The 18,824-nt window shown below is 38.1% G+C and overlaps 1 protein-coding gene across 1 annotated transcript in view; it reads right to left on the bottom strand.

Annotated features, from left to right (window-relative positions):
* Positions 1-18,824, bottom strand: part of itga1 (integrin, alpha 1) — a 175,209-nt gene that overhangs the window by 22,089 nt on the left and 134,296 nt on the right. The window contains exons 10-17 of the mRNA XM_061733708.1: positions 18,276-18,349; positions 14,077-14,224; positions 11,142-11,296; positions 9,510-9,653; positions 9,125-9,376; positions 7,004-7,134; positions 4,983-5,158; positions 4,726-4,880 (exon numbers count right to left, since the gene is read on the bottom strand). Of these exons, the coding sequence (XP_061589692.1) occupies positions 4,726-4,880; positions 4,983-5,158; positions 7,004-7,134; positions 9,125-9,376; positions 9,510-9,653; positions 11,142-11,296; positions 14,077-14,224; positions 18,276-18,349 (1,235 nt within the window). The remainder of the gene's footprint in view (positions 1-4,725; positions 4,881-4,982; positions 5,159-7,003; positions 7,135-9,124; positions 9,377-9,509; positions 9,654-11,141; positions 11,297-14,076; positions 14,225-18,275; positions 18,350-18,824) is intronic.

Here is an 18,824-nt window from a genome sequence, read left to right as displayed (position 1 = left end):
TTCTGCTTTTCTTGTGATCTCGGTAAATAAAACAGCGCGATCGGAGATGGTTTGTCGGGCCGTTCAACCAGAGCCGTCGGGAGAGCTCTAGTCCTGCCGATGCAGCATCTGATGATGAGAAACAGCAGAGATATTTATGTCCTGTTGCTGTTTATTTATCTTTACTTCACCAACTCGAAATATTAATCACTTTTCTAAGCGAACGGCGCTAACGCAGTTCAAACAGCAGGTGTATCCGCCCCTTTAATCTGATTGGTTTGGAGTAAGTCGTGTTTTATCCACTGCTCTGCGTCTCCCACGTGGGGTGCGCTCTTATGATTGGCTGGAACAAATCTGATTGGTTGCAGATCCTTCCGTGTTAAAAAAAAACGTATTTGTGGATCGAGTCACGTCAGGAGAGTCTCAAAAGTCACACGCAAATCCAGCGCAGCTCACAGACAAAAAAAAAAGTTTGTAAATCAGGTTATATTTGTGTGTGCATCAAAAATACATTTGTATATTTTGTCCTACACACGTGTGAATTGTTCTGTGCATGTGTGAAACGGTGTGTGTATTTGCAAATCGGTCTGTGCATTTGTAAAACTTGTCCTGTGCATTTGTCAATTATGAGACTGTTCTAGCTCCATAGATGAGAAGTCCCAGCTGAATGTTTCAGACGTCTTGTTAGTATCCATGACATGGTGATTTAAGGGTGTTTTGAGAGCAACACAGTGGCCTTGGCCTGTGTTAGTGCGATGTTTCAACTCGGCTCATATAAAAAACTTCATAGGTGAATCATTCGACAGTTTACTCTAAATAAAAACATCAACCTGGTGGCAGACCGGAGGGCAAATAATCAGGAGTCAGTAGGAATCATCCTCTGGGAACCATGGACATCTCCACACATTTATGAGTCTTGTTAGCAGATGTTGAGCTGATGTATTTACTGGCTAAGACAGCGGGGGGGCATCCAGCTACCGGAGGGGCAGAGGGGCAGAAGCCGTGGGAGGGCTAACTGGTGGGAAAATGAATCAACAATGCAATAACTCTTTATTTCACCATAAGTCAAATTGGTCTCATTATTGCTAATAAATCACATTAATGTAGGGTGGGGCATTGATTTTGGCTGCTATTGGATTGGTAAAATGGATTTAATGCCCCACCCTGCAATTTTGTTGTGGATGGCGGAGAAAAAAAAGAAAGAAAGATTGTGAAGAAGTGGATTGAGTGAAAGCCTAATCGTCTGGTGCCACCACAGGGAAAGTCTCTAACAGTTATTTCAGATTGTATATCAACTACATCCCACTGACAGCCAAATAAACATCCATCATTTTCTGTTTTCCAAAGGAAAAGTGAGACTATGACCACAGTTGGAGGGGTTTCTCCACTGGGAATCACAAGTAACCAAAACCCGCCCTGGATTTACGGCAAACACCTAAAAAGACACCAAACCACCAGCCTAAATGAAGGATTCAAGAGTTTGCCATGTCAACTTATAAATAGTTTACTGTTAATGCATAATGAGGTGGAGACACCCATGTTTCCCTTGGCTTGTACTCAGTACTCGAGTTGTAAAAAAAAATCAGGGGGGATGGTGGATTTGATCATATGGGGACAGATAATTTGTGCTGATTACAAATAATATAATATATTACAAATAATAGCAGTGACCAAAACACCTGCAGAAATACTGCAGGAATGACATAGCAGCAGTTAAATGCAGCCTTCTGTAAGCTTTAAATATCCACTGGGCTTACATCAAATACATCAAAACACAACAATAAAAAACACTTTTCTGAACTTATCAATATGACTCTGTAAGTAAGTAAAATGGATCACTGCAAAAACTCAAAATATTAACAAGAATATTTGTCTTATTTCTAGTTAAAATGTCTCATTTTAGTAAAAAAATCTCATTACACTTAAAACAGGACTCATCACTGGAAAAAACAACAATTTTCACCTGTTTCAAGTAGATTTTCACTTAAAATAAGTAGAAAAATCTGCCAGTGGAACAAGATTTTTTTGCTTGTAATGAGAAGATAAATTTTGTCCCAGTGGCAGATTTTTCTACTTATTTCAAGTGAAAATGTACTTGAAACAGGTGAAAATTGTCAAATTAGTTATTTTTCTGGTGTTATTTTTCTGGTGATGACTCTAAATGTTGAAATAGCAGTAAAACCACATTCGTTGATGAAATGACATCAGGGATGGAAAGGAGGGATGGCAGTTTTACAGGGGGGATGATTTTGACCGTTTTTATTTCAGGGGGGATGTCATCCCCTCATCCCCCCTCAACTCCAGTACTGCTTGTACTGAATGTTCATGAAACAGGCAGTTGAGTCTTTAATCTTTAAGGGCTCAAATTTAGCTTGATGATTTCAGACTTTACCTGTTACTTTAAACATAACTCTATAACCTGCCATGAAGTGTGGATGCCTGCAATGAGCCAGTTGCAGTAAAATGCATTAAAGGGAAAGTTCCGTTTTTTAGAACCTGGACCTTATTTCTGGCATTTTTTATGGTCGTATACTCACCCAGAAAAGTTTGGTGTCATTTGGAGTCCTTCGGAAGATATTAGGAGTTTTGTGCGAGCCGCTTCTCCATATAACGGTAGCGAATGGGGGCACAACGGGACACAGACGATGCAGCGTCTAAATAACACATGATTGCCGCGAAACTCAGTTCATTTCTTTTATGAATCACTAGATCTGCTTCTGTGCATCTTCCAGGACCTGTTGTCTACATCCGGGGCTGTGTGTGTAACAAGGAAATCAGTTTGTAAACAAGACCTCTGAACTCATGACGTCATCTCTGTGTGCGCGTCCCAGACAGGTACAGCTAGACTTTGCTAACGTATACTCTGGCTCAAAACGGTAAGGACGTCCATCATATTCAAAGTCGTCGTCCACAACTTCAGAATTTGACAAATATTCAGACATGTTTCAAATAACTAACAGTAAACTAACAGTAGCGAACTTCAGCTGTACACAGAGCTGTGTCTGGGATGCGCGCACAGAGATGACGTCATGAGTTCAGAGGTCTTGTTTACAAACTGATTTATTTGTTACACACACAGCCCCGGATGTAGACAACAGGTCCTGGAAGACGCGCAGAAGCAGATCTAGTGATTCATAAAAGAAATGAACGAGTTTCGCGGCAATCATGTGTTATTTAGACGCTGCATCGTCTGTGTCCCATTGTGCCCCCATTCGCTACCGTTATATGGAGAAGCGGCTCGCACAAAACTCCTAATATTTTCCGAAGGACTCCAAATGACACCAAACCTTTCTGGGTGAGTATACGACCATGAAAAATGCCAGAAATAAGGTCCAGGTTGTAAAAAACGGAACTTTCCCTTTAAAACTACTCTTTTTCCCTCTAAACACGGTAATCACTGCTGTTGGTCTGAGAGAAGATGACACATCAGGAACAAGGCAATGGACGGTCTAAAGACATGAAAGCCACAAGAAAACCTCAGACTAAAACCCCATTCGCTGAGTTATAGAGTAGTAGACACATTTATCTCACATTTATTGATCCCTTTTGAGTCTTATAGCTGCTATCAGACCTTTTCAGGTCTTGGTCTGTTCCATCTGGGATTCAGGGAAGATAGAGGTAACAAACTGTAGTTCAGAGGTTACAACTGCCATCCCAGAGCCCGAAGTTAAAGCTCCGGGCTTGAACCTTCTGATGAACTTAGACCTTCCTGACGGGAGTTTGCAGGTTTTGCGGAAATTACAGCTTCCTTCTTCCGATGTTAGGTTATGTTAGGTTATGACAGGGCCGCCGCAAGGGGTGTGCGAACCGTGCGACCGCACAGGGCCTCGCCCCCCAAGGGGCCTCGCGCTATGGGCCGTTTTTGAAAAAAAAAAAAAAAAATTGAAAAAAATAAATAAATAGGCTAAATACATTTTTTTTTTCGTTTTTTTTTTCCTTTTTTCCCTTATAAATATCAACAATCACGTTCCATTACAGACCTAAATGTGTACTAGTCTGTGCATATCAATAAATATATGTGCAATGATGCGCGTGTCTGTTGTTCAATACAACTGCGTCAGACCTAGACCCTAGAGGAACCCGTGTCTGGGAATATGTGGACCTTTTTCTGCCCAGATTGGCACACTGTAACAGAGAAAGTATTTATGCTCAGCAACCTCAACAACAGCAGCTGTTTCCACTGATTAGTTCCTCTTTCTCTTGCCCGAGAGCAGCTAATCCATATCTGCACAGGCCTGCAGAGAAAACAACTACCGGACGCTTATAAGGTCTACAGTTGGTGGTACGATGGTAAGAATCGGAGCCTCCAGCTGTGGTGAATAATATAATATGGTTATTGGAGTACTTGCAAATTGTCTTAACATGGAATGTCACTTTGTCTTTAACATGAAACACCCACTTCACTCCCTGATTCACTTTCTTTGCTTATTCACATTCTCTCCGTGTCTCTCCACGTGTTTCCAGATAATTTATTGCTCTGAGGAGCACGGGGGCTGAACTCTGCAGCCTTTGATCGGGACGGGTCTGTTTCATGTTACAACCAAAGTCTTCCCTTTGTCCTGTTTCCTTTCTGACTAACAACATTTACCATATCCCATAAGCAAAGAAAAAAACTAGCAGGATAGATATTTAATAGAAGGTCTCTGGGGATACAGGATTGAAAATTAGGTCTTGGACTAACTTTGTGCAGGTAATAAAACCCTGACTGAAACCACACTGTAAAGAGTAGAGTAAAAGAGTACTTGCCGACATCATGAAGGTCTCATTCAAGCATTTTCTCTGTCTGTCTTTGATTTTGAAGGTCTTGGTAATCTTACGATCACTTTTATCCGTGCCCACATCAATAAACGCAGCCCTGGCTTTGGAACGCAGAGCATCCAGAGTCAAGGTATAACGAATTTCTGCACAAAAGTAAAAAAAAACAAAAAGAAGAAAAAAACAAGATTAAAAAGAAATCAAAACAGAGCCGGTCCACTGGCAGGGTGAAGTCCTGACTGAGTCACCTGCGATAGCGTTTAAATCCTTCGTGTCAGATTTGATGTGGTACCGGAAACACACTTTGGTCACCACACACGCAGACTTGCGCCCCCCATGTTCACACTGGTGTTGGGACTGCTGCAGGTTGATTTTAACAGGGTTGAAAGACATGTTTGCATGCAGCTCTGCAACATCTCTGGACCTGTCATGAAGGAAACACATTTGTAGAAAAGGTAGCACATAGACATAGTTTACCATATTTTCTGGACTATAAGCTGCACCTGCATATAAGCCGCATCCGTTCTATTTTTTTAAAAATAATTAAAAAAAAGATATACAAGCCGCACCTGTAAATAAGCCGCATCCGCTCTATTTAAAAAAAAAAAGATATTTAACTGCAGATATTTGTTGTTAGATCAGATATTTCTGTTGTTAGATTAGATATTTCTGTTGTTAGATTAGATATTTCTGTTGTTAGATTAGATATTTTAAATCTAACTTTATAGGTTTTAAAGGATGTCTGAAACACCACTTAATTTTTGTTTTGTAAATGGAACTGCTCCGGCATAAGTAATGGATGTACCGACACATTTTATCGTTTTGTGTAATCTCCTTGAAATTATTTTTTGTTTTTGTTCATTTGGTTTGTTATTTAGTCGTTTATTTTTTGATTGTTTCTTAATTATTAAATTGTACTCTATCGTTTTTCATATATCCGATCATTTCTCTTTTGTGTAAATTCTTTGTAATTTTCCTTTAATTTCTATCATTTATAGATTTCTAACTGCTCATTTGTATATTTTGTTTTTATAAGTATGATATTAAATTTTATGTTAACTATAGGTGGAGGCACCTGATAAGCTCTTTTGAGTTTTCGCCTCTTCCTGCACTTTAATTTGTAAAGTTGGTAATTTTATTTGTGTAATGTTTAACTGTGCAAATAAATAAATCTAAATAAATCTAAAAATAAATCTAAATCTAAAAATCTATATTGATGTTGTTAGATTAGATATTTACTACATGTACAGAATGATTTTGAACTGTAAATGATGTACATGTTTGTACCTAAATAGATCTTTCCTAACAGTGTCTTTTAACACGGCAGCAACTTTGCTGATTAAAACAGGACAGAACCAAAAGAAAAATAACCGCTATTTATTTATCTATTTATCTGTTTGAAATCTACTTCTATCTGCTAAAGAAGAAGTAGCGTATTTTTCTTTGCATTTATTTTGTCTTAGTTTTGATTCTAATTCTGGTTAGAGCCCCCGAGTGGTGGAAGAAAAATCCACAGAATAGCCGCACCTTTGTATAAGCCGCACGGTTGAAAACCTATGAAAAAAGTAGCGGCTTATAGTCCAGAAAATACGGTACATGTTTCCTTACAGTTGTCAGCCAGCATTTCATTGGCACTAAACTAAAATGTAGATCAAGTTTTACATCATGTGCAAATGCCAGTCCAAAGTCATACTGCTACTTCATGAATACTTCTGAAACATTTGTATGTGGAGTCATTTTCTTGAAGGAAGGAAGTTACGGATGTCATGTGTCTGGAGCAAAATACTTGGCTTCAACTTTCTCCGTCCTAATGCTAAGCTTTCAAAACAACAGCCAGCAGGCCAGGAAGAGCAGCCGCCTGCTGCCAAATCCTATTTAAACACTGAGCCACATGGGAGATTGAGTTTTCACACAGCTTTGTTGAGTTCCTGCCAGTGGAGGCTGTGGGAGAAGATCTGCTTGGGAAGTTCAATTTTCCTGTGAGCTGATGTTTCAAAACTTATTGGGCTGAAGGCTGCGTGCTGGCGTCCAACAGGGACGTACTGTACGTGGGCGGGGGTTTTAACAGAGAGACGATTAGGAAGTTGTTGGTCTCCAGCCTACGGACCCGGTAGGACATGCACAGCTGTCTAAACCCAATGAAGACAGTAGAAAGCGGACGTGTCAGATGATGTCTCCAGGGTTCGAGCGCTGCTGTTAGGCACTGTTTGAGGTGGAATGTGTAGTATAAGGAGTGAATGTTTACATGCGAGGGTGGGTCATCGCTCACCAGAACAATGAAGCCCCGCCCAGGCCCCCTATAGTGACATCTGTGATCCCATCTCCGTTTAGATCCATGATTCCATGTATGGACTGACCAAAGAATTTCACCTTTTTCCCATCACCTCCTGCAGGGATGTGCTGTGGAGACACCAGAGAACAAAGCAAAACACTTTAAAGAGGTCATTAAAACTCTTTTCCTCTTCCTTCATTGTGTTATGAGACATTTTTCCCCCTCCTCAACATATGATGCATCATCTTCTGAACAAAACTGCAAGGTGCTTAGGTAAGATGATCAAACTACAGACATTGGCCCGGTTTCCCAGATCAGTTAAGTAGTTCTTAACAGCGAAAGACTTCTTTCAAACCTTCTTAAGGAGCCTGTGAAAGAAGTCTTTCGCTGTTAAGAACTACTTGACTGATCTGGGAAACCGGGCCAAGCACGTTGGGATTACATCTGGGCTATGACTCAAATTTAAAAGTGACCAGACCAGACATCTTGCAGAACATAGAACATTGCTTTATTAGGGCCCGAGCATTTACAGTGCGAAGGCCCTATTGTATCTGTAGGAGTTTTTGTTTTTGTTTTTAATCCTCGTTTTTCTTCCGGCGAAATGAGGGTCTTTTTGCCCCCCTAAACGTGCCCCAAAAATAACCAAATTTTGCAAGCAAGCCAGGCCTGGCGAAAAATGTGATATTTAATAGTTTGCATTAATGGGCGTGGCAAAATGGCTCAACAGCGCCCCCTAGAAAAGTTTGTGCCTCAAGCCCCACAATACGGTTTGACGTACATGCACGAAAATCGGTACACACCTGTATGATGTCACAACTTAAAGAAAAGTCTCTTGGCGCCATGGCCGAAACCGAACAGGAAGTCGGCCATTTTGAATAAATTGTGTCATTTTGGCTAAATGTATGCCATTCCTTCGGCAGTTAATGCGGCCCGAACCGTAACATGCACCCAGGTGTGTTATACATCAAAATGTGCGTCTCGATCCTGCGACAACACGCATTACTTTTCTCAGTCAAAAGTGTTACCGTGGCGACGATAGATGCCAAAAAGCGCGCCCCCCCTCCCTTCATCTGATTGGTCCATATTTGATAGTTCCTACTTTCTGCCATAACTTTTGAATGGTTTGATATAAAGAGTCATGGGTGGTGTCATCTGACTCGGTTTTGAGTCCTTGACCATAATTGGTGCAAATTAGCCCCACCCCTTCATCTGATTGGTTGATATCTGATAGTTCCTACTTTCTGTCATAACTTTTGAACGGGTTGTGATAAAGACATGTGGGTGGTGTCATCGGACTCTGTATTGAGTACTTGCCCTTCATTGGCCTGACCTAGCTCCGCCCCTTCTTCTGATTGGTCGATATATGATAGTCCATATTTTCTGCTATAACTTTTGAATGGTTTGACATAAAGACTCGGGGGTGGTGTCATCAGACTCGGTTTTGAGTCCTTGAACATAATTGCTGCTAATTAGCCCCGCCCCTTCATCTGATTGGTCGATATCTGATAGTTCCTACTTTCTGCCATAACTTTTGAATGGTTTGATATAGAGAGTCGTGGGTGGTGTCATCTGCTAAATCTCCAGGCCTGAAGAATCTACATTATTTTTGTACCATATATGCCATAGATATAGTTCTTTCATATTTGAGGCAATATCCACTTTTCTTGTGTCAGCATGGCAGGAAGTGATTGTATTTGGACTTTTTTTATAGGGTTGTATCTTTGTAGTAGGAACTGTGTTTGGTCTGAACGGTCGTTGATGAATGTGAACACAACACAGAAAAAAAAGATTGTTTAAACATTAACGTTAGTCTCTTAAAGATTTACAAATTATAGAGGAATGAACCGGCACTGGAGCTCTGTTTTTATCAAGCCTGCAACCATAGAAAAGGGGATTTTTTTGTTTTTTATTATCTTTATTCATGTGTCGTTTGGGGAGCTCCACAGTCCACATAACTCTCAAACCTCAAAGTACTGACAAGGAACCATGAATAAGAGCTATAAACCTCAGTTAGGACAGCAGAAAAGGGCATGTTGGTGCTTGTCATATGTTGGGCCTTAATTTCCAAATAAAATTCTCCAAAAACTTAAGATCTTCTTCGCAGTTCATGGTTCTGACCTGGACAAACTCCTCCTTTAGTGAAGTCTTGTCTCCGTGATAGATGTAGACGGCGCCTCTGTGGTCATTCTCAAACGGTGCACCAATCGCCACATCGTTGAACCCGTCCAGGTTGAGATCCGTCACCGCTGCTATGGCTGTACCGAACCGGGCGCCACACGGTTCATTTTTGTTGGTGCAGCTGGCTGAGTACGGGGCGCAGCAGGACTGGTTCTTAGGCTTTAAGGTGAACTGGTGCTCAAACAGGCCCGCCTGGTGAAAAAGAGAAGGACAACAAAGAGCATGAAGACAGGTTAAGCCATCACTTCATTTTTCTTTTCTTTTTCTCAATTTTACAAGAAATGTCTTCAGCAATCTGACAAAAAAAGAAAAAAGTGTTGGATACCTGACTCAGTTTATAGACGTATACTTGTCCCTGCTCGCCTCTTTCTGAGCCCATGTACATTGGCGCTCCCACTAAAAGTAGGTCTGTATAGGAGTCATCATTAATGTCGATAGTCTGCAGGACACTTCCAAAGTAGGAACCGATCTGCAAAGAAGAGGAGGAAATGAAGGACTGTCGACCTTAAATGAAATGGTGCATCCAGTTCCTGTCAAAGATGTGTCATTTTTACTTTAAACACCACTGTAATGGTATCTAAAACAACAACAAAAAAAGATGTGATCAAAGTGAAGACTTTCTGCTTTGTTACAGAAGGTTTCATAAAAATCCAATGTGCCATTTTCCAAATTACACTCATTTTCAGCCAAACACGTCCATTTTCAGGCTTTGGTTTTGTCTTTAAGGAGACCTATTATGGCATCTAATACCTAATTTAAACAGGCCTTGAATGTCTTAAAAACAAGCTTTTGATTGTTTTTGCTAAATAAATTAGAAATTCAGACTCTGAGCCATGTCTTTATCATCCCATTCTCTAACCTCATTATCTATGCAGGATTCTGAGTGGGCGGGGCTAAGATAATGAGGCTCTGTGCTGATTGGCTGTCAAAGTTTATGAAAACCCCAAATAAAAAATAAACTAGAGAATATTTTATGAAATCAATAAACAATTCCATCATCAAAATTATAACAAATAAAGGTTCAACATATCTTGCTTTGCATTTAATAAGACTAGGTAATATATTAGTTTCACCTTTTAAGTTGAATTATTGAAATAGATTAACTTTTACACCATATTCTAGTTGAATTATTGAAATAAATTAACTTTTACACCATATTCTAGTTGAATTATTGAAATAAATTAACTTTTACACCATATTCTAGTTGAATTATTGAAATAAGTTAACTTTTACACCATATTCTTCACCTGAAGCAATATTCTACACCTTGGCTGATGTGGACATACGTAGCATAGGAGGATATTTCAGCTGCTATATGGTTGGCTGTCTGTACAGTCATGCAAGTTCAATGCTATTAAAGAACACGTTTTTTCATATGAAATAAACACATTTTTATGCAGTTTAGAAGTTTTGGGGCTTTTTTTTGGCTCCTGCGCTGCTGAAATCGGGGCGTCCTTTATTTCTATTTCTAGGTGCAAAATATGCCATGAGCATCCCAATCTGGCCGATAAAAACTGTAACTTTTATACTGACTCTACAGACTAACACGCACCATAATTTGTTAATTCATCTTTATAAGTGAATAAATATTGTTTTGCCTATAACTTATTCCTGCATCCCTCTTTTATCGATCCGGCGAGACGGGTCACCGCGTTTTTGGAGCCCCAAGTCACATATCCAGGGGCTCCTCTGAGCACCAGACCAAAATAATTATGTGAAGCCCTGTTTATATATGTTAAAGCAAGAAAAAACGTGCGGTATTTTTATCCTTTTTAGCGGTATGTTGAGCATCATTATCCATTTGCTCTGTGCTGCGTTTGGCACTATCAGTTAATCTGATGTCATTTTAAGGTCAATTGTAGATACAACAGAAGACACTGCGATGGATCAAACTATGATCTGGTATCCTTTTTGGCTGAAGAAAGGAATCCAGACAAGAATCCAAGCCAACACCGACCTGTTCTCCTTTCAGTATCTGTGAGACGACGATCTCGTTCTCCTCATTCTCCTCATTCAGGCGGTAGATGACGACGCGGCCTGTATGGTTGTACCGCGGCGCCCCTGTGATGTAAAGCACTCCATTGGGGGTCGATGCTGATTGGACGTCATATCCTGGAAATAGAAGCATTCACATGTTGTATGCAGTACTCGAGTTGAGGGGGGATGAGGGGGGATGGCATCCCGCCTGAAATAAAAACGGTCAAAATCATCCCCCCTGTAAAACTGCCATCCCCCCTTTCCATCCCTTATGTTATTTCATCAATGAATGTGGTTTTACTGCTATTTCAACATTTAGAGACATCACCAGAAAAATAACACCAGAAAAATAACTTATTTGACAATTTTCACCTGTTTCAAGTAAATTTTCACTTGAAATAAGTAGAAAAATCTGCCAGTGGGACAAGATTTATCTTCTCATTACAAGCAAAAAAAATCTTGTTCCACTGGCAGATTTTTCTACTTATTTCAAGTGAAAATCTACTTGAAACAGGTGAAAATTGTTGTTTTTTCCAGTGATGAGTCTTGTTTTAAGTGTAATGAGATTTTTTTTACTAAAATGAGACATTTTAGCTAGAAATAAGACAAATATTCTTGTTAAGATTTTGAGTTTTTGCAGTGATCCCTTATGTCATTTCATCAATGAATGTGGTATCACCAGAAAAATAACACCAGAAAAATAACTTATTTGACAATTTTCACCTGTTTTAAGTAAATTTTCACTTGAAATAAGTAGGAAAATCTGCCAGTGGAACAAGATTTATCTTCTTATTTAGCAAAAAAATCTTGTACTGGCAGATTTTTCTACTTATTTCAAGTGAAAAAACAGTGTTTTGGTCAGTGCTATTATTTGTAATATATTATATTATTTGTAATCAGTACAAATTATCTGTCCCCATATGATAAAATCCACCATCCCCCCTGATTTTTCTTTTACAACTCGAGTACTGGTTGTATGATGTTCCGGGATTCAACACAAACAGACATAATTTAGAAAGTGTGAAAAAAACATGTCATATATTATGTTGCCAACTAGAAAAATGAAAAAGAAGTCACCCCGCCTGATATATTCTTAAATGCTCCTTTGGGCTTCTGTTTATATCTGCCTGTGGAGGAAACTTTAAAACACCACTGGAAACTGGCAGGAACACTCATCCTCTCAGAAAAGCACACAGCAGCGCTGCAAGCTGCAGTACGGTCATCAGGCTTGAGGATGTGCCAACAGCTGAGTTTACAGTACAAATGCCTGGACCTACCAGTTCTCCGTGAAATGACATGTTGATTAAATAACTTGATATTAAGATGCTGTGGTTGCTTTAACAGCCATAAAAGGCAACATGACAGAGACGAGAGCCTGTGTATGTTATTTATGAGACAGAGGAAAACAGAGAGAAGCATCTGCTGTAAGAGAGATACATTATCTTGTTCCCCCACACAGCAAAGTGTTTTTATTATCATTTTGCAGCTGTAGAATTTCACTTAATCCCTTAGATGAGTTTTTTTTAGCTTTCTCGGTTCATGTTGATGTGCTTTTTTTTAAATAGAAAAGACAAATCAATACGGAAGAGTATTAGGGCCAAACTGAGGAAAAGAAATATAGGAAATTACGAGAATAAAGTCGTAATATTACAAGAATAAAGTCATAACATTATGAGAATAAAGTGGTAATAGAATAAAGTCGTAATATTACGAGAATAAAGTCGTAACATTACGAGAATAAAGTGGTAATATTACGAGAATAAAATCGTAAAATTACGAGAATAAAGTCATAATGTTGCGAGAATAAAGTGGTAATATTATGAGAATAAAGTCGTAAAATTACGAGAATAAAGTCATAATGTTGCGAGAATAAAGTGGTAATATTATGAGAATAAAGTCGTAAAATTACGAGAATAAAGTCATAATGTTGCGAGAATAAAGTCGTAATATTACCAGAATAAAGTCATAATGTTGCGAGAATAAAGTGGTAATATTATGAGAATAAAGTCGTAAAATTACGAGAATAAAGTCATAATGTTGCGAGAATAAAGTGGTAATATTATGAGAATAAAGTCGTAAAATTACGAGAATAAAGTCATAATGTTGCGAGAATAAAGTCGTAATATTACCAGAATAAAGTCATAATGTTGCGAGAATAAAGTGGTAATATTATGAGAATAAAGTCGTAAAATTACGAGAATAAAGTCGTAAAAATACGAGAATAAAGTGGTAATTTATGAGAACTAACAGGAACAGCTTCTTCTCCCTGTGTTAAAATGAGGAATAGTGAGCATCTTGTGAAGTAATATTACGACTTTATTCTCGCAACATTATGACTTTATTCTGGTAATTTTACGACTTTATTCTGATATTATTATGACTTTATTTTCGTAATTGACTTTATTCTGGTAATTTTACGACTTTATTCTGATATTATTATGACTTTATTTTCATAATTTCCATTTTTTTTGTCTTAGTTTGGCCCTAATACTCCGTCGTAAATCAATATATAAAGATCCACTGAGAAAAAATAATCATCTTCAGACTAAACTGTGTGACATGATCTGATTCATGTAACATCCCTCATATGATTAAAACATTTTAATTTTATAAAATGTTTAATAGGAGATATAAAATAAAAGGTAACTTTTAACTGAACTCTAATTTCTATTTGTCTATGTTAACAGACACACAAAAAAACAGACACTTAACTATGAAAAGGGAGCTGCTGAAACAAATTCAGCAATAAAAATTACAATCCATGTTGTTATTCACTTAATTCTTCATATTTCACTGGATACCTCCAAACTGCACTCTGTCCCTAATTCATTTCTAGTTCCTGATTATAGATAATTGTACTGCGTGACGTATGATGTAACAGATTCAGATCAAACATCATCTCAGGGTCAACTCACCAAGGTATCCGGCCAGGCCTTCGTACCCGGCCTCCGTGTTTGGATCATAAAACTGAGTTTTTCCCGGGTCAACTGATTTTCCACCAATCTCCATTACCACCGTCCCGTTCCAGTTGTACGCTCCCACTGCTCCCAGTAACACGCCGTCCTGTGGGAGGCAGCACAGCTGATGTCAGGGGACAATTTATCACAACCATGGGTCCAAGTTTTGTACAGAAGTGATTACGTTTTTTTTGTTTTTGTTATATCTTTCAAGAAAAAAATGTATATATATGTATATATATATAAAAAAATATATATATATTAGGGCTGGGCGATAGATCGAGATTTTAATATATATCGATATATTTTCTAACGCGATATGGTACGAGACAATATCGTTTATATCGATTTAAATTTATTTTTATTTTTTTTATGATTTTGATATAGCTTATTTTGTGACAAATTGACTTGAATGTCTTATTTGAGATTTGCACAAATGTTTTGTTATTTGCACAACTTCCAACCTCAGTGGAAAAGTCTGCCTGTTACTGTCTACATTGTATTAATTGCACAGTGTATTTTAATTTAATTGTTATGCAGGAAAGGGATATTTGTTTTATTTTATTCAAGAAGCATTTTTATTCTATATATGCAGGCAGTTTATTTTTGTTTCATTTGTTTTATACATTTTGATATTGTGCAGACCTCTGTTAACAAAGGTACCTGTGTGACATTTGGCACGAGACTTTGTATTAAAACTGACTGTTTTTTTAAGGGTTTGCTTCAGAAAAAAACAAAGCTAACAGAGATGCTATGCTATAATGCTTTGGGGGAAACCCCAATTATGGCACAGAAAAAATATCAATATATATGGAGTATCGCCATTCAGCTAGAAAATATCGAGATATGACTTTTGGTCCATATCACCCAGCCCTAATATATATATATATATGGTACTATGTTGTTAGTAAAATTGTTTTTGAAACTATTACTAAAACAGAATATTGGTAATTGGTTGAAACTAATCATTATACATAACAGTTTAAAAATGATCAGAAAGTTACTATGTGAATGAAATAGTAGGATAACTTACAGTACTAACAAGCATGGCCATAAGCCATAAAATAAAACCAGATTGACAAATAATAATAAATAAATACAGATTGAGAATACAATACATAGGGAAATATGTAAAGTAAGGTTATAAAATAGTGGAATGACCCACATTAAAACACAGACACACACAAAAAAAAGTGTAATAGGGTGGGCTTGAATCACACAGGACACAATATGTAGCATCATCGCTCAGATCTGATCAGATTATTCTATAAAAATGTCTATCTTCTGCTTCTGCTTTTGGTTTAAATGTCCGAATTACAATCCAGTAAAAATATATATATAAAAAAAACATCTTTACTTTACTTTAAACACAAACGCAGCTACCATTCCTTCTTATGTCTTCAGTATATGTGAATCAGTATAGTACATCAGTAAATGTTTATGAATATCAAGTCATAAACATTAAACATCAGTTCAATGAGCCTTACAGAATGTAAAATATTTATACAATGTGTATGTCTGTTTAATACGACGGAGTATTAGGGCCAAACTAAGACAAAACATTTTGGGAAATTACGAGAATAAAGTCATAATGTAATGAGAATAAAGTCGTAAAAATTGTGAGAATAAAGTCGTAATGTTGCGAGAATAAAGTCGTAATATAATGAGAATAAAGTCGTAAAAATTATGAGAATAAAGTCGTAATGTTGCGAGAATAAAGCCGTAATAGAATAAAATCGTAATATTATGAGAATAAAGTCGTAATATTACTAGAATAAAGTCGTAAAATTACAAGAATAAAGTCGTAACATTACGAGAATAAAGTCGTAATATTACGAGAATAAAGTGGTAAAATTACGAGAATAAAGTCGTAATATTGCGAGAATAAAGTCGTAATAGAATAAAGTCGTAATAGAATAAAGTTGTAATATTATGAGAATAAAGTCGTAATATTATGAGAATAAAGTCGTAAAATTACGAGAATAAAGTCGTAAAATTCAGAGAATAAAGTCGTAAAATTCCGAGAATAAAGTGGTAACATTACGAGAATAAAGTGGTAATTTATGAGAATAAAGTCGTAATATTATGAAAATAAAGTGGTAATTTATGAGAACTCTAACAGGAAGAGCATCTTCTCCCTGTGTTAAAATGAAGAATATTGAGCATCTTGTGAAGTTATATTTATATATTTATAATATATTACAACTTTATTCTTGTAATATTACGACTTTATTCTCAAAATATTACGACTTTATTCTCGTAATTTTTTTTTGTCTTAGTTTGGCCCTAATACTCCGTCGTAGTTTAAAAATGTTAAAATGTTCAGCAAGAGTTCAGCAAGCATTCAGAGATGGTTCGAGAGGATGCAGTTTTTCTCGTTCTGTGGATGTAAATGCAGTTACTGCAGTCAAATCGAAGTCATAGTTTTTCCTTCTGTGACCTTTAAAGCATGTTGTCACATGTTTAGTCTTCAGTCACACAACTCAGGATGTCTGGTTATTTTAAGTTAAGAGAATGACCCCAGACACAGACACAGTGTACAGAGTGACAAAATGTGATTAAACATGAGTCAGGCCCAGGAAGAAAAAGGAGCCTGCTTGCTTTAAACAAACGCAGGAAATACTCCACTAGGAGCTGAAGAAGGGTGTGAGAGGGCGAAAATCAGCCATCGTCCGATTCAAGCGCCTTAATCATTTCTTGTTTGACCCTTTAGTTTCGCTTGAGTAAAACAGCACCAACATGACTGTAATGTACTGAGTAAGGTGAGTCACCAAAAAGGCTGAAGAGCCACAAATAACACTGCAGATATGGTGACGTGCCTACTAGGGATGGGCGGTATGGACTAAAAAAAGTATCAGGATAATTTCTGGCATTTATCCCGATAACGATAAAAATGAGGATAAAAAAAATACCAATTCAACTCCACCTTTTTAACTATAAATCTATCTCGCTCTCAGATCTGCCATGTTTGATACACAAAAACCTCATCTTTCTTTCTTTCTTTCTTTCTTTCTTTCTTTCTTTCTTTCTTTCTTTCTTTCTTTCTTTCTTTCTTTCTTTCTTTCTTTCTTTCTTGCTAATTTCCTTCCTTCCTTCCTTCCTTCCTTCCTTCCTTCCTTCCTTCCTTCCTTCCTTCCTTCCTTCTTTCCTCCTGCTCTCTCCTTCCTTCTTCCCTTCCTTCCTTCCTTCCTTCCTTCCTTCCTTCCTTCCTTCCTTCCTTCCTTCCTTCCTTCCCTCCTTCCTTCCTTCCTTCTTTTTTCCCTTCCTTCCTTCCTTCTTTTTTCCCTTCCTTCCTTCTTTTTTCCCTTCCTTCCTTCTTTCCTTCCTTCCTTCTTTTTTCCCTTCTTTCCTTCCTTCCTTCCTTCTTTCCTCCTGCTCTCTCCTTCCTTCTTCTCTTTCTTCCTTCCTTTTTCCCTTCCTTCCTTCCTTCCTTCCTTCCTTCCTTCCTTCCTTCCTTCCTTCCTTCCTTCCTTCCTTCTTTTTTCCCTTCCTTCCTTCCTTCCTTCCTTCCTTCCTTCCTTCCTTCCTTCTTTTTTCCCTTCCTTCCTTCCTTCCTTCCTTCCTTCCTTCCTTCCTTCCTTCTTTTTTCCCTTCCTTCCTTCTTTCCTTCCTTCCTTCTTTTTTCCCTTCCTTCCTTCCTTCCTTTTTCCCTTCCTTCCTTCCTTCCTTCCTTCCTTCCTTCCTTCCTTCCTTCCTTCCTTCCTTCCTTCCTTCCTTCCTTCCTTCCTTCCTTCCTTCCTTCCTTCCTTCCTTCCTTCCTTCTTTTTTCCCTTCCTTCCTTCCTTCCTTCCTTCCTTCCTTCCTTCCTTCCTTCCTTCCTTCCTTCCTTCCTTCATGTACGTTGTGCGTGGATTTAACACAGAACCATAAATCAACTTTACACAAAAACTTCATCAACAGGAATTTATCATTTTTACCGCGAGATGACAAATTCTTACCGTGGGGAACTTTTTTGACGGTATTGTGAACGGTAAAATATCGCCCATTCCTAGTGCCTACAAGCAAACTCTGATCTAAAGATATCACTAGCCCACTTTACTTTCGTTTCTTTCTTTCTGGCTATTTCTGATTCTATGAAACAAGAGTTAGTTGGATGTTCTGCTTCGCAAATGTGGTATCTGTTTATCGATCACACAGATTATCGTATCTGGACTTACCGTGGTGGTGTGCGCACTGAAGCCAGTTTGGGACATCTCCATCTCAAAGGACGAAGTATAATTACCAGTTGTAGCTATAATGGAAATAAAATAAATCACGTTAATATTTGGTTATCAGAATACGGTTTAACTACAGGATTAAAAGCACATTAAAGGGATTGTGACATGAAAAACAAATTTTTCTTGATTTTTTGTGTTTTGTTGGGTGTCTTGACATCAATTACACCCAAAAAACAACAAACTTTTAACATTCAGTGTATTGTGTGCTTTCTGGGATTTTCCGCATAACTATGCAAAAACGGCGCATCTGGTTTGGTGGCGGGCCGTTACGTAACGACCCGCTAAATCACCGCCCCCTCCACCCAGCTCCCTGTCTCCTCTCCTCTCCAGCGCACCATAAAGGCTGATTTATGGTTCCGCGTTACACCGACGCAGAGCCTACGGCGTAGGGTTACGCGGCGACGCGCACCGTACGCTGAACCCTACGGCGTAGGCTCTGCGTTGATTTAACGCGGAACCATAAAAGAGGCTTAACACGGAGCTGTTTAG

This window comes from Cololabis saira, chromosome 11, assembly GCF_033807715.1.
Source record: "Cololabis saira isolate AMF1-May2022 chromosome 11, fColSai1.1, whole genome shotgun sequence".
Classification (NCBI taxonomy): Eukaryota; Metazoa; Chordata; class Actinopteri; order Beloniformes; family Belonidae; genus Cololabis; species Cololabis saira.
This window is presented reverse-complemented; position numbering and strand designations above follow the sequence as displayed.